This window comes from Canis lupus, chromosome 1, assembly GCF_048164855.1.
Source record: "Canis lupus baileyi chromosome 1, mCanLup2.hap1, whole genome shotgun sequence".
Classification (NCBI taxonomy): Eukaryota; Metazoa; Chordata; class Mammalia; order Carnivora; family Canidae; genus Canis; species Canis lupus.
Genome location: NC_132838.1, coordinates 30097908 through 30114661, shown reverse-complemented (window position 1 = coordinate 30114661; position 16754 = coordinate 30097908). Strand labels below are relative to the sequence as shown.

Below are 16754 nucleotides of genomic sequence, written 5' to 3'. Positions count from 1 at the left end.
ACATATTGTAAATATTTTTAACAAATTAGCATCATCTGTTAAATTTGTTGTAAGGTATGTTAACATTTTCATTTTGGAATTGTTTTGCCATTATATTTTCCAGACCTTTATTATGATTACAAAGGGAGCTCTTGGTTTTCATAATAATTTTGCAGCTCAACACCTTATTAAATTATATTATTGCTTATAATAGTTATTTAGTTGATTCTACTGGGGTTTCTTGGTTGACAACCAAAACATCTTTGAGTAATGATAATTGTGTATTTTATTTTATACTATTATATTTCCTTACTTTGTGAAATCTTATTGCATTATCTGGAATTTTCAGAAAGCTGACTAGTAGTAGTGGGAATAATTGGTTGCCTTGTCTTTTTCCTGAATTCCATGGATTATCTATCAACACAAAGTTGGAAGTTGTTGTGAATATATATATATACATATATATATATATATTTTTTTTTTCTTTTTAGATTGAGAGAGAGAAACAGGGGGTAGAGGGGTGGGGCAGTTGGCGGTGGAGAGAGAGAGAAAGAAAATGAATCCTAAGCAGTCTCCATGCCCAGGACAGAGCCCAGCATAATGGGGTTAGATCTCACAACCCTGAAGCCAGGACCTGAGCTGAAATCAGGAGTCAGATGTTCAACTGACTGAGCCACCCAGGCACCCCAGAATAGATTATTTTTCATGTTAAAGGAGTGCTCTTCTATTTTTATTTTGTAATTATTTTTAATAAGAAATGGGTTTTGAAGTTTAATTAAAGCACTTGAGGCAGCTGTGGAGATGCTGATGATTTTTTTTCCCATTGAGCTATCCATGCATTACCAAAATAAATTTCAAACCCATAATCTAGTTTTCTTACAATATAATGCTTGATGCATTTTTTCATTTTTCTTTCATATTTTTGTCCATATATAAAATGAGTTTGAGACTAACCTATATGTCATTTTTTTGACATTCTTGTCAAATATTGGTATCAGGTTTATACTACCTTGGTGTTAATCATCTCTGAGCTTTGGTAGAATTTGTACCTGTGGGTATATTTTCCTTCTCAGTCATAATTTTCTGTACCTTTGCTTTTTCTTTTTTTTTTTTTTTTGAGTACACATACTAGGGACTTGCTGGATATTAATAATAATAATTAATTAAGTTATAAAATCAGCTCTGGGTTAATTCAAAGTCTCACCTATTTCCTTTTTTATTTTTATTTTTTAAAATATTTATTTATTTGAGGGGAGGTGCAGAAGATGAGGGATAGAGAGCTGAGCGTGTTGCAGGTCTCAGGACCTGATCTCTTGACCCTGAGATTATGACCTGAGCCAAAACCTAGAGTTGGCCTCTTCACTGTGCCACCCAGATGCCCCCCCCCATTTGCTTTTTAAAATCTCATTTTACATTTATCACTTACTGCAGCTTCCTGTGGGTCTGCTTCTGGAAACTTAGTTCACTTGCTTTAATGTTGAAATTTAACAGAGAGCATTAGCTCCAGCATCCCACCATTGCAGACTTCACTTAGTTTCCAGTAATTATGTGATCCCTTTCATGTGTAAAAAGAAAATGCAGGTTTGCTGCATTTTCTAAAACCACTTCCGGGTAGAACTGCAAATTCAAAATTCAGTGATAAGTGAGGAGGGAAAATCCCTATCATTTCCTCATTTCGTCTTTGAGAATACTAAGTTGTTAAACCAAAATGTGCTTACTGGGCATTATTTGGGTGTCATCTTTTGGGGGGCTCTGTTTTCTGTTTGCAGATATTGCTGTGGTGGAGATGAGTGATGCCTTCCGGCAGCCGTCCTTGTTTTACCACCTGGGAGTGAGAGAAAGTTTCAGCATGGCCAACAACATCATCCTCTACTGTGATAATAATTCAGACTCTCTGCAGTCACTGAAGGTACCTGACTTGTTTACTAAATATTTACACTGGGTACCAGAAGTCTAGGGATACCTCTCTGTGTCCCTGACATCCAAAGCAATTTAAGTGGCTTAGTTTGTGAAAGTTTGTTTTTGCCAGTCCAATAGTTATGCAATTACTAGTGAAGTTGTGAGGTTTATCTAGACTTCAATGTAGAAATTTGATGATATACCGGTAGGAAAATCTTAGTGTTGAGTTCTGAGCTGCAGTTTGAATTGCCACTGAGGAGACCATGTTACTAGGAAGTCATCCATTGCACACTGCGGAGACAGACCAGGAGGTTGCATAAATTTTGGTTAGGCCCCCTGCTGTGTCACCATTGAGGGTTCCATTGGACATACCTGTCTTTTTTTTTAATGTTTTTTTTAATTTTTATTTATTTATGATAGTCACACACAGAGAGAGAGAGAGAGAGAGAGGCAGAGACATACGCAGAGGAAGAAGCAGGCTCCATGCACCAGGAGCCTGACGTGGGATTCGATCCCGGGTCTCCAGGATCGTGCTCTGGGCCAAAGGCAGGCGCCAAACCGCTGAGCCACCCAGGGATCCCGGACATACCTGTCTTTAACTGGAAATCCACCTCCTACTGAAAGGGCTCTGAATAGAAATTCTGTCTCCAAATATCACCAGAAAACTACCATCCTCTTCACTGGGAAATGATTTCAATAACTTAATAACTTGGGGAAGGGGAAGTAAAAATCTACTATATTTGTCTACAAAACTCAGCATGCCCCATGTCATTCTCTCTGTGATAGGATCAAAATGATACGAAGATATTTCTACCATCCAAAAAGATCGTCTAAAATGCTTTTGCAATGCAATCATTGTGTGATTCTTTGAAAAGCATCTAACAGTTCAGTGAAACTCATGCTGAACCTGGTATCATCCATTTCCTTTTTGAAACCTTCAGCTAGCTTTATGTGGCTTTTTCTCATCTAGATCTTCCAGTTTTCAAATTGAAGCCAGCCTTGGGACGTGGAGCTCTAAAACCCAGAGCCATATTTCTAATGGCTTAGTAATTGTTATATGAAGATCTTTAACCCCATGACCATGAAAAAAAAAAAAGTAATATTTCACTTTTTTAAAAAAAAATTTTATTTATTTGTTTATTCATGAAAGACAGAGAGGGAGAGAGGGAGGGAAGGAGAGAGGGAGAGTGAGAGAGAGAAAGAGATGTGCAGAGACACAGGCAGAGAGAAAAGCAGGCTCCACGCAGGGAGCCCGATGTGGGACTCGATCCCGGGTCTTCAGGATCACACCCTAGACCAAAGGTGGTGCTAAACCACTGAGCCACCCGGGCTGCCCATTTCATTTTTATCTGAGTATCCAAAGCTTGTATGGCTTTTTCTGAAAAATCTATAGTTTAGTTTAGCAAATACAGTTACTGCATGCCAGGCATTGTGCTGGGCATTGATAGTCTATCCCTGTTCAGAATACTCTGAAATAGTTCCCCCAAATTTGCCCCTACTCTGTCTGAATTTGTGGTTGTTTTTTTTTTTAACCTGGAGTAATTCTTTAAGCTACCCCTACTTTATTTAGCCCTCTAAGAAATGCATTGTAAAGTTTTGTGATGGCGTATTTTAATTAAACATTTTGATTTGCTATTGTTTATAACATGTATTAGCAGTTGATAAAGGAGTGAGGTTATTTTATTTATTCTTGTTTATTGTACTATTTCATTTTCTTTAAGTATTCTAAGCAGGCAGTGTTGTGTTAGACATTTTTCACTCTACCCCCCTTTTTTTCTTGTCCTATTGGTATCTGGTGATTTCATTTATGACTACTCTTTCCTGGGGCAATTTTTAAAAACTGAATTAAAATTACATCTGAGAGAAAGAGTTGAAGCTAATTTTATCAGAAATTTGCATGGGACAAATAAACTGACTTATTTAATTGCTTTTTGCCAGCTTTTGTTTAGAAGTGCTGTTGGTATGTGAATACAATAGTTCTTCAAAAAGGCTAGTCTATCTAAAATTAACTCACCTATCTTGTACATATTAGCTGCTTGTAACCAAGCACTTAGTATGTGCTTTACCCACATATATTTTCTCATCGAATTCCACAGATATCCCTTGGGGTATATTATGTCCTATTATACCACCATTTTATAGAGCTGCAAACTAAGGCTTAAATAAATTAAATCATTTGCCCAAGTGATATAATTAGTAAACACGAGGTCTGCCTGACTCTTAAAACCCACCCTCCTAACCACTAAGCTTTATTGCAATTTCTTCTAGTTTGGATATCTGACTTTACCTGCTAAGTGTGTTCACTTAGAAAACCCATCAACTATGTCTGCCTCCCTGAGTCATTTCATGCAACAACCATCCTTTCTTTTCTCTCCCTCCTTCCATTAACTTAAAGCTTTTGCCATTGTTTGTTTGGTTTAATTTAGCTTGTTCCCAGCCCAAGTAAGTATCTGGTTGCAGAGGACAAAGCTCAATGGGATAGCAAGTATTTTTTTCAGTCTAACAATTTCCTCTGAGCCCTAGAAATGTTTCTGGTCCTCTGCTGAGAAAAGTCTGTGTGTGTGCGTGCATGTGTGTGTTTAATGTTATTAATTTCTGTTGCAATTAATTATAGGTGTAATCCCTGCCTTCTACCAATAGAAAACTGCTGTGAAATAAGACAGAATAGGAGTTATTATACATAACATATTTTTTATAAGTTAGCCAATAAAATAAAAACGAAGCATCTCCCTATTTTCACAGGGTAAAGACAGAATGAGAATGCTATTCTTGTCACATGGCGACCTTCCCTTAGGTTGATTCTTTGGACATCTAGAAAGTAAGGCTACACCAGTTTAATTTTCATCTTCTGCTCTTTGTTGAAGAGAGCAGTTTCTCATTGGGAGCAAATTCTTGGGACGAAATCATAGGAAAAAAACTTTTAAATTTAAACTCCTAAAAAATAATTGATAGGAACCATAAAGTACCTGAAAGCTACGTCTGAATTTTCATATGAAAGGATATTTAGAATCTAATCAAATCACCTACTTGCAATAAAATTTGTATCCATTTGAAATCACAAATACTATCTTAGAAGAATGAGATATTTAACTTTTTTCAAAAAAAGATCAGTGCACTTTGAGAAAGAGAAGTTGATCTTTTCCCCCTTCGCACTTTAACAACACAATTTTTGCAGTTTTCTTTAACTAAGTATCATGGCAACTTCTTATGTGGCTGTTAATGAGACTCTATGCTAAAACTTTTATTTTCTTGAAAATAAGAAATAGCTGAAACAGCTTTTTTTCAGATTAATTTCCTGCATTACAGAAATGATCAGATCTCCACGTAGGGTCTCTCAGTAAATGGGAGAGTAAGTCTGAACACTACTGACCAATGAGCCATGGGGCAGACACACAGAATGCATCTGACATCAGAAAGGACTTGAGGGAGGGACACCTGGGTGGCTTAGTGGTTGAGCATCTGCCTTTGGCTCAGGTTGTGATCTTGGGGTCCCGGGACCGAGTCCCACATCGGTTCCCCGTGGGGAGCCTGCTTCTCCCTCTGCCTATGTCTCTGTCTCTCTCTGTGTCTCTCATGAATAAATAACTTTAAAAAAAAAAAAAAAGAAAGGACTTGAGGGAAATGAATGGCTATTTAGTGTAGAGAGTGTGGAAATTATTTTAATGAGCCATTACTTCTATCAGAAATTCCTTTCTAACAACAGCTCTCAGCTCTAATTGCTGAGATTTCTTCACATTTCCCCTTCTTAGGCTCCCTCTCTTCCTTTTAGGCCACTCCCCACTCACTTTAGACAATGCTGCTTATAAAAACAAAGCAAAGCAAAACAAGGAAATACCATTGCACACCATCAGATAGTCCACGATTAAAAGCCCTTAAGATGCCCACAGCAAGGCTGTGGAGAGTGGGAAGAGGCAGTGCTGCTGGGAGGGTATACTGGCACTACTTCCAAAGAGCAATTTGGCAACACCTAGTATTATCCGGTAAGCATAGCACCAAGATTCAGCAAGTCTGTCCCTGGATGTGTACTGTAAAGAGAGTCTCTGGCATGGAGAAGGAGATCTAATCAACAATGTTATATTAGCATTGTTTGTAATAACCCCTCCCCCAAAGGAACTGGTAAATACCTGTTAACGAGAGAATGAACAAATACTTTCTGGTATAGTCATTTAGTGGAATAGTATAGAGCACTTAAATGAGTTCACTAGAGCTCTATGTGGCACTATCAATATATCTCAAAAACAGTGTTGAGAACAAAAACAAATTACAGAAGCATGTGTGCCACGTGATACCATTCATACAGAACCTAATCACATGCGAGACAGGTGCTTTTATACCTATTTGTGTTATAGAGGGTTGACGTATGCATGGGAGTCACAACCAACAAATTCAGAGTAGTTATTTCTTTGGGGGATAGGGATAGAGTAGAACTTGGGGGAAAGCCCAGTCTTCAAGTTTATCTGTAATATTAGATTTCTAAGTCTAGGTGGCATATACATGGGTATCTCATAATTTCTATACATTTTATGTAGTTGAAATATTTCACAATTCTTTTTTTACGGAAGAAGTTTGTGATACTTTATTATTTCCTGTGTCTGTCGAGATCATTTAATATATTCTGGGCTTTCGAATCCCAAAATCGTTTTTCATTTCTTTTTTCCTAGTGTTCTGTGATTGAAAAGGCTCAGATACACTTGGATTTTTCTGCACCAAGATGGGTTTTATTCCCATTTTATCTACAACAGAATGAATGTATCGTAGAGATTGATATGCATATCAGTTAGTGGTGATACAGCTTGTGTTGAAAAGTAACGATTAGGAATGCTTGGGTGGCTCAGCGTTTTAGCGTCTGCTTTTGTCTCAGGGGCTGATCCCGGATTCCGGGATCCAGTCTTGCATCAGGCTCCCTGCATGGAGCCTGCTTCTCCTCCCTGTGCCTGTGTCTCTGCCTCTCTTTCTGTGTCTTTCATGAATGAATAAATAAAATCTTAAAAAAAAAGAAAAGAAAAGTAATGATTATGTGAGACGATTCCCTTTTCAAGAAATTTAGTTGTATTTTTCTCTTTAATCATTGCTTGAAAAATTATTTTTACAGATGGGATTTTCCTTAATAGATCAATCTCTGCAGCAATCTATCTACATGGTTACTCCTTCACTATCTTACTGAGTATATTACATACATATGTGATGGCAGAAACTCTTACTCTGCCTCAGTGTATCTAGTATTTTTTAGATTGGGATCTGACTAGCATGAAATCTTAGGTGCACAAACCAGAATTTGTGACACCATCACTGAAATAGCTTTAAGAATCATCCATTTTTAATAGTATGGCAGTTCCTCAAAAATTAAAAATAGAATTACCATATGATCCAGCAATTTCACTTCTGGACATATACCCAAAAGAATTAAAAGCAGGATCTCAAAGAGGTATTTTTGTTCACCCATGCCCCAGCAGTGTTATTCACAGTAGCCAAAAGGTAGAAGTAACCTAAGTGTCCATTAGTAGATGAATGGATAAAACAAAATGTGGTGTATACATACAATGGAATATTATTTAGCTTTAAAAATGAAGGAAATTTTGACACATGCTACAGCATGGATGAAACTTGAGGAAGAATTATCATAGTTGTTCATTCAAACAGTACTGTGGTACTTATGATCCTTTATCTGCAGGTACGGAGGAACTCAATCTCCTTTAGAATTTATTGTGAGAAATTGGATATTAAGTCTGTTTTTCGAATACTTATTCATTTCCACTTAAAGCAAATTGTTACAGTTTTAAAAAGAATAGTGATGTCCTTGTTCTCAATTTCAGTGATTGTGCCAGTTTCTAGTAAATTGATGAAGACATGAGGGTAATTTTTGGTTTAAATACTTCAAACTTAAGTTGAATTTTTACTTGTATCTAGTTAATCCATTCAGATTCCATAATGTTCTTAAACCCATACATTTTTCCCCCTTGTACCCCCTCAAAGCTTTACCTCTTTTATCAAAGTTAATTACTAAGAGGAATCTAGTTTTAGTATGAATTGTGTATGAAATCAACATTTGTATTTTTCCAATGGTTTTTTTATTTTTTGAGTGTAACAGTGAATTTTTATTGGATTCTTTCCAGCACCTGACTGGAAAAAAAATAAATAATAAATAATAAATCAGTAAATGTTAGGGAAAGAGTCACTTGAAAATATAACCCTATAAAGAAGTTGAACAAGTTAGTAGTGAACCAGGAACATTGACCCTGTGTCCTCTTAATATGAACTGCTGCCTCTGGTCATCCCCACAATTATCTTGTTTACTTGATAACGGACCATCGATTTGTAAACTATGGCACTCCACACTCCCCCTGCCCCAGCATAGCTGTCCCAAACCTTGTTATTTCATGGGAAGATCTTTCTTTTCTGTTGAGAGAAGGAACAGTCTTGTTTCTTTATTTCACTGGTAGGAATGATCTAACTCTTTTCTTTCTTCTTTTTTTTTTATGATCTAACTCTTCTCTGAGCTATAGTCATTGCACATCAGAGCGGACGAGGGGGGGGCGGTGGGTAAGTAATTTGGGGGAGGAGCAGATGAGTAGTATATATGAGCATTGCTTTATCAAGATTTTTTCTCAGAAGCTTGAATTGACCCACTAGATGAATGATTTATTTAGCACGAGTTCATTTCCCAGTTGTAGAATCCATCCCTAAGTTTTTGGAAAGAGTTTGAGACTGGAGAATCCAGTTTTCTTTCATGGCATTTAGCAATGTTATTACATCTACTAAGGAATTCTCTGTCTCCAGGATGGAGTCTGCCTTTGCATTCCTTCCTCATGCCTCCTTGATCTTCCTCACCTCTGCCCACCATTTCTAATGTCTAATTACCATAAAGAGGGAAGGATGTCTGTGCTACACTGTGAATGGAAGATGCCATCATATCACTGAGTTGGCACCAGATATTTTCTTCATCTGTACAGACTTTCATCATAGGCCCATGAGTCTGAATACATGAAAGAGCAAAAAGGAATACTTCTGCACACAGGAGAAAGCCTCCTGATGCCCACCAAATGGGGCAACGCTTGCCTGAGTTCTCTTCCCTTTTGTTCATTATGAATAAATGATCCTTCTGTGCAAGTTGATCTTGTGGCACTCCAACCCATCATCCTATTTAGGTCCGTCTGATGCATCCTTGACATTTTTACTGAAATGTATGTGAAAAATGTGATTTACTGTACAGAAATTCATTATACTTCTGGCTATACAACAATAGGGTTGTTCTTTTTTTAAAAGAAATAACTTGCATTTGAATAATTTGGTCCAGTTAGGCGTTGTTGAAAAAAAGAGCTGGTGTCAAAGAAGAGGAAGTTAATTATAATAGCAACATATCATAAAGAGAAGTTTGTGTTAAAAAGCTGTTTCAAATTCTGTATGTGTCAAACATCACTCATCAGTACACCAGCCCTGTTTAAAGACCTGTCTCCAACTTACAGCAAGATGTATTTATTTCAACATAAAATAAAATTTAGAGGAAAGGCAAAGAGAGTCTAGAATTTCTTTTAGGATTACTTTTTACCTTTGGTATAATTTTTTAAGATTATATTTATTTATTCACAAAAGACGCAGAGAGAGAAGCAGGCTCCATGCAGGGAGCCCGATGTGGGACTTGATCCTGGAACTCCAGGATCACGCCCTGGGCCAAAGGCAGGCGCCTAACTGCTGAACCACCCAGGCATCCCTAGCTTTGGTATAATTTAACTTGACTTCTACTACAGGTCGTTTTAATTGACAGTTGCTCATATCAAGAGAAGGATGTGTTCTCACCCCGATCACAAAACAGTACAGGTATAAAATGTCTCTAGATCTGGTAAAATAGGAAGCAAGTTAGGGTTGTTTGCCTTCATAATATTAATACTCATACTGATAATATGAGTATTATGAGTATTAAAATCAATTATAATACTCATTATGAGTATTAAACATTAAAACTCATGTGTCTTTAAAATGCTTAAAATACTTTCGTAAACTTATTTCAGTTCTTTAAAAACAATCCAAGGATCTAGACAAGTTAGGTATTTACTACGTAGATTAGGCAGATGAAAGATACTTTCTTTACAGATGAGAAATAAACCCAGAGAGATACAATGACTTAGAGGCACACACAGTAAGTGTGAGAGCAGGGCAAGCCCCATATTGTCTGACTTGTCATCTCGTATACTTCTAAGTCTGCACACACATTTCATATGTCCTCTAAAAATATGATTGTCTAGGTTCTTGTTAGGTTATTGAGGTTTTTGTTTTTGTTTTTTTTAACTTGAGCTTTTATATTTTTTATACAAGCATAACGTGTAAGCACAAATATAATTCGTTTCCTAACTTTGAAGACGGGCCAGTCCTGTGACACCTGTGTTGGCGTCTTCCCCCTGAGCTGGCTCAGCTTTATTTTTGCAGCATGCTTAAGGGTAAAGACAAGTCCCACATTCTCAGAGAGGCCCGGGGTGTTCACAACAGTGCATCTAATATTTCCTAGTCTTGTTTTGAAGTTTGGAAATTAGGTAAGAGGATGGAGCTGGGTAGTATAAGAAATATTCCTCTTTTACCCAACTTTGGTGGAAAACTTGCCTAGTTCCCCTCCGACAGAAAGTGGGATTAGAAGGGAGAACCCAGAAGGTCACCAGCTGGGGAACCATGTTCTTTCCCAGCCAGGAACTCCCAGCCTGCTCCTTTTCTTTCAGGAAACTGAGATCCTGCTTACTAGTTCTGCTTCTCCCACCCTGAATCAATTTAACTTGGCAACCCCACACCAGCTGTTCCCACTTCCTTCCTCTGGCTGTAATTACCTAAGTTCTAGGCACAAACACTTTCCAATTTTGGAGATACTCCACTTATTTATCCTTAAAATGACCTCTTCATAGTTACATTGTCCCAAATAGCTATCAAAAGTTGTCTTTATCTTCCCTCACAGGGAGACCTACATTAGATTGTCTCTTTTGTCTTCTTTCCCTCTTTGGTTATCAAAGCATATGAGAAAAAAATGATTTTTGATGGGGGCGGGGGGTGTTTCTGGTATGGCCAGGGGATAGACGGACCTGAAGGCCCCAAAAGAATTCAGACAAGTATGAAGCTGTAGTGAGGTAATACATCCTTAGAACATTTCACTGGGAAGGACCTGGAGTTTATTTTGTCTTAATGCTAGGCAGTTTAGGTGGGAAGTGTCCATGCAGTGATATGGAATATAGCCGTGGTGTTTTAAATTTATTCTCCTTCCTCCTTTTTTCCCCTTTAATGAATTTAGTACAATTCAACATCCACTAGACTGCCTGAGTAGCTAGACACCTTCCGAGGTCTTGTTTGCTATTTATTTGTACTGAGTTAAAATGTCCAAATTGTCCTTTTTTTCTTCAGAGTTCATGTAAAATTACATCATAAACTCTGAGTAAACTCTCTCTTTCAAGAGAATAACTTTTTTAAAAAAAGATTTTATTTACTTATTCATGAGAGACACACACAGAGAGAAGCAGAGACATAGGCAGAAAAGCAGGCTCCATGTAGGGAGCCTGATGTGGGACTTGATCCCAGGACTCCAGGATCATGCCCTGGGCGGAAGACAGGCGCTCAACCACTGAGCCACCCAGGCGTCCTGCAAGAGAATAACTTCCATTCATTCAGCCTTGACAAAACATAAGCAATAGTTAATAAGAATCCAATAGATCTTATGATTTTTTTTTTAGTATAACCGTGAATTTCTATTGGATTCTTTTCAGTACTTCTAAATAGAAGCTAACTTAGCCAGTAGTACAAATTACACACTCAGTAAATGTTAGGGAAAAAGTCATTTGAAAATACGACGCTATATAACATAGTTTAACAGTTTGGTAGTGAACCAGAAGCAATGACCCTGTGCTCCTTTTAAAAAAAAAATTCAGGGATCCCTGGGTGGCGCAGCGGTTTGGCGCCTGCCTTTGGCCCAGGGCGCGATCCTGGAGGCCCGGGATCGAATCCCACATCGGGCTCCTGGTGCATGGAGCCTGCTTCTCCCTCTGCCTATGTCTCTGCCTCTCTCTCTCTCTCTCTCTGTGACTATCATAAATAAATTTAAAAAAAAAATAAATAAATAAAAAAAAATAAAAAAAAAATTAAAAAAAATTCAATTAGCCAACATCAAGTACATACTTAGTTTCAGATGTAGTGTGCAATAAGTTATCACTTGTGTATAACACCCAGTGCTCATCTCATCATGTGCCCTCCTTAATGCCCATTACCCAGTTACTCCATCCCCCCCACCCAGCTCCCCTGCAGCAATGGTGTTTGTTTCTGAGTTGAGAGACTCTCAAGGTTTGTCTCTCTCTGGAGACTTCCCATGCAGTTCTCCCTCCCTTCCCCTATGATCCTTTGTGTTCCTTATATTCCACAGATGAGTGAAACCGTATGAACCCTGTGCCCTTTTAATACTAAATGCTGCCTCTGGACATTCCTACAAGCATCTTGCTTACTTGATAACCAACCATTGTTTTGTAAATCATGGCACTCTGTACCGTCTCTGCTACAAAATAGCCCTCACACACACTTATTATTTCATGGGAGATTTTCCATGGGAATGATTTTAATACAGTTTCAGAATTTGTTATAATGCAAAATGATATTAAAGCAAAGAAGACATGTAAGAAGCTTATTCCAAGGAGCAATTCTTCAGGAAGATGTAGCATGTGGGTTCTAAGCCAACAGCAGCTTCTTTTCTGTAGTGCCAAGCAGAGGGACCCTTCAGCCTTCTCCCTTCATTGCTACTTCCACTTCTGGGCCTGGGGTGCCAAAAGATACATGCTGGTAGGGTAGCTCCTGTGCTGGGCATGAGGCCATCTTTCTTTCCTGTGGCACAAGGACAATGCTCACCGTGATAGGCCTTTAGCCAAAAACAAATGCTAGCACACAGAGTTGGAAGCAACTAGCAATCACTCAACCTGACTCTTAGCGTGTTACATGAGAGGGGAAATGACAGATGACTAGTCAGGAGCAGAGCCAGGACTTACACCTTTCTACTGTGATTCATAGCCCAGTATTTTATACATTCATTAACTTATTCATTTGTTCATGCTTTTATTGAGTACCTACTACATGCCATTCGATTTACTAGGCAACCAGTGGAGTATGAAGATGAACACAACATCCAAGTTGCTTGTGATGTAGGATGGGAGAAACATATGATGTCGCATTTGTAGTGAATACATGTATTGTTGTCATAGAGGTCTGTACGAGAGGGCCATGGGGGCAGAAATAAGGATACCATCTACTTCTGTTGGGAGGATTGGTGTCACTGAAGGCAGTCAAGGGCAGCTTCATAGAGAACAGATTTCTTATGCAATGTACAGAGGACATCGTGCAGTAGAGGAAGAAGAGAAGGACATTCACTTCTTACTTGGAGGCCGGGGGTGGGGGTTGTTACTATCACAAGACAGCAGTATCCAAAAGACTGGTTTGCTACTCTGAAGAGATGCTCTATAAATCAAGTTTGGAAAATTCTGCATACTGTGTTCCTGGCTTTGTGATTATCCAGAATTTTTGTATTTATTTTTTCATGAATGATTGTGTGTGTGTGTGTGTGTGTGTGTGTTTGTGTGAGGGGTCGGTGGAGAAAGAGAGATGCACTCCCTACCTATGAGACACCTATAGGAAGAGCCACTTTGAACTTTCCTCCACAGTGTCACTCATCCATCTCTTGATTTCCATCCCCTCCCCCCCGTACCACTATTGCCCAAGTTCTTGAACTTTTGCAATGCCACCCAAATGTTTTTTCCCTCCAATACTAAATACCACCATCTAATTAGTATTTTTTTTAGTATTTTTTAAAACTATAACAAGGTTTACCTTTTATGTACTTTATTCATGGAATACAAAAATTTAAAAGTACAAAAGGATATGTAGTGAAAAGTCATTCTCTCATCTTCATCCTCCACCCAGCCAGCTCCCCTTTCTACCAGCAACCACTATTATTAGTTTCCTGTATATTCCTCTAGAGAAATTTTATGAATGTACAAATTAGAATTTTCTTTTTCTTTTGGTACATAAATAAGAACATTGGTTTAAAAACCATTCTGTACTTTGCTTTTTTTTCACTTAACAGGATAGCTTGGGGATCTTTCCATATCACTGCATGGAGAACTTTCTCATTCTTTGTTCAGCTGGATTGTAGTCCATATAATGGACATACCATAGTTTATTCAACTAGTTTCTAGTTGATAGACATTGATGGTGTTCTCAGCCTTTGCTATTACTGTGTCCCAATGTGTGCTGATACTTCTTTATGTATATTGCTCACCTTAAAAAACATTTTGACTGCCAGTTGCTCACAAAACAAAGTACTTTACCTTGGCATTCAGGGTCTTCCAGTAAGGCCCCAAATAACTTTCTAATGTTATAGGTACATGCCAAAATGAACTTTCTTCTTAGTCTAATGATTAAACTCAAGATCTTTTGCAAATATCTCTTTAACTCTTTCCTTTATACTTCCCTAAATGAACTGTATTTTCTAGCCCCTGATAGTAATATATATTATTCCCTGAAAGTACCTTTGCTATTCCTGGTCCTCTAACTTGGATCTCCACCATCCTGCTTTGCCTTTGAAAGTTGTCTGTCTTCCTTTAGCTCATCTTGAGTTCCACCCTCTACTGAACTTCTCACACTTCCTTATTTCTTAGTAATATTCTCTTCAAAAACACAAGGCCTTATTGTAGTATTACTCTTTGGACTTTTCATGTATGTACCTACATGCATATACACCTAGGCATATAATACTTATTTTTAAAGGTGTATGTGTCTTTTTCTCCTTTTTTTATCAGCAAGATTGTGAAGTATCGAAGAGCCCCTCATAGTGTGTGTGTGTATTTATATATATATATATAAAATTATGGATTTCAAAATTACCCAGCACAGTTCCTTTCTCTATAGCTTTTCATTTACCCATCTGTTATCCTTAAGCACTCAAGAATCCTACATACCATGCTAAGCCAAAGACCCTGTCAATTCCCCTCTGTCCCCATGTTGATTTTGGGATGAAGAATGGTGGCCAATTGGCTAGACTTTGAATTGCTCCTCTGCTCATTCCTTACCTCACCTAATCTGGCTCTTCTTCTTAGCCAGATGGACCCACCCTTGAGACGCCACAAAAGCCTTACATTCCCTGTTTCCATGACAACATATGTGCCATCGTTTCTGAAATTCTGTCCCATTTCTCTTTCTAAATCGTGATTCCCCAACCTCAGTGAAGCCTTTATGCCATAGACTTTATCAGATTGTCTCTTCCATGCCTCTAGTAATTTAAACATCCAGAAATAATGATAATTACAGCTAGCTTTTTTTTTTTCTTATTCATGAGAAACACACAGAGAGAGAAAGAGAGGCAGAGACACAGGCAGAGGGAGAAGCAGGCCCCATGCAGGGAGCCTGATGCGGGACTCTATCCTGGGACTCCAGGATCACGCCCTGGGCCAAAGGCAGGCACTAAACCGCTGAGCCACCCAGGTATCCCCTGACAGCTAGCTTTATCAAGAGTTCTCTGTGCTGATTTAGGATAGCTACATTATTTGCACAATCTCACTCCTCACAACCTAGAAGATAGGGACAGTGCCTTCAGTGTATTTCTCACATTCTACTTTTTATTAAACAACATGTAAATTATATTTGTGACTATTTATTGTCAGATGTTCTTACCTGTGTGTGGATTTGCCCACTCGGATAAATAGCCAATACCCTATATTTCCCAGGAGACAGCATCTGCATGGTACCCTCGCAGAGTGTGAGTGTGGTTTACATAGGGAACCTGAACCCCTTTTAGCCTTTCCCCAAAAAGATCCTGACTGCTAATTCTGTGCATACATATTCTGTAAGAATGATTTTTAGATTATTCAGTTTTTGGATTTTGCATGTTTGTTTAAACCATTGACAATACTTTTATGTTCTCTCATTTCTGTTAGTTTGTAAATTTCTCCAATACAGGAACTTACGGTATACTTCTGAAATTTCTAATTGGTAATAAAATTATTAATACAAATTTTCCCACACCAAATAATTATTGAATAAGTTTGTATTAACTTCTGCTTTATTTTTTTTCTCATTTTTCAGGAAATCATTTGCCAGAAGAATACTGTGAGTATTTTCCTTAACTCTTCCAGAAATTTTTTATCTTTTCTGTTTCATCAACTAATCTCTAACCCCCTTTTTTTTTTTAAGATTTTATTTATTTATTCATGAGAGACACAAAGAGAGACAAAGAGAGGCAGAGACACAGGCAGGGGGAGAAGCAGGCTCCATGCAGGGAGCCCTACATGGGACTTGATCTCTGGTCTTCAGGATCAGGCCCTGGGCTGAAGGTGGCGCTAAACCGCTGAGCCACCCGGGCTGCCCTCTAACCCTTTTTTATCTTCACAAATTGTTCATTTCTCTGTTTTTCCTCTTTAGAGTTTGATATCAATATAAATATGGTTACTTTATCGAAATATTTCTTTAAAAGTGAAACTTACAATAGTGGGAGATGACACTGATGCCTGTTTTTTGCATATATTCTTATATTTTGGAGAAAACTGTTTCCATTGTATATCCAATTTTGTGTGATTCTGAGTGGCACTTAGGCTGCATATATGCACACGTGCGCATATATATATGTGTGTGTATATGTTCATATATACACATATATAGATATCTATGTGTATACTATATAACATGAATTATAGGCACAAATACAGACACATATATTATATAGGTACATGTATATCTATTACCTGTTTATCTATACAGATTGATTTAATTCCTGAGTCTTGTAGTCTGCCTTTGAGACCACACCACAGAATTCCCACCACAGAATTCCCACCTTCTACACAATATTAAACAAAAGTTAAAAAGTAATAAAAATAAAT

General features: G+C 37.9%; 1 protein-coding gene across 2 annotated transcripts in view; it reads left to right on the top strand.

Annotated features, from left to right (window-relative positions):
* The window catches only part of MAP3K5 (mitogen-activated protein kinase kinase kinase 5), a 198881-nt gene that overhangs the window by 57563 nt on the left and 124564 nt on the right, over nt 1–16754 (top strand). For both annotated transcript variants that reach the window (XR_012030333.1, XM_072824984.1), the window contains exons 2-3: nt 1749–1888; nt 15964–15987. Coding sequence is in view for 1 of the 2 variants with exons in the window: in XM_072824984.1 (XP_072681085.1) it covers nt 1749–1888; nt 15964–15987 (164 nt within the window). In the remaining variant the exon portion in view is untranslated. The remainder of the gene's footprint in view (nt 1–1748; nt 1889–15963; nt 15988–16754) is intronic.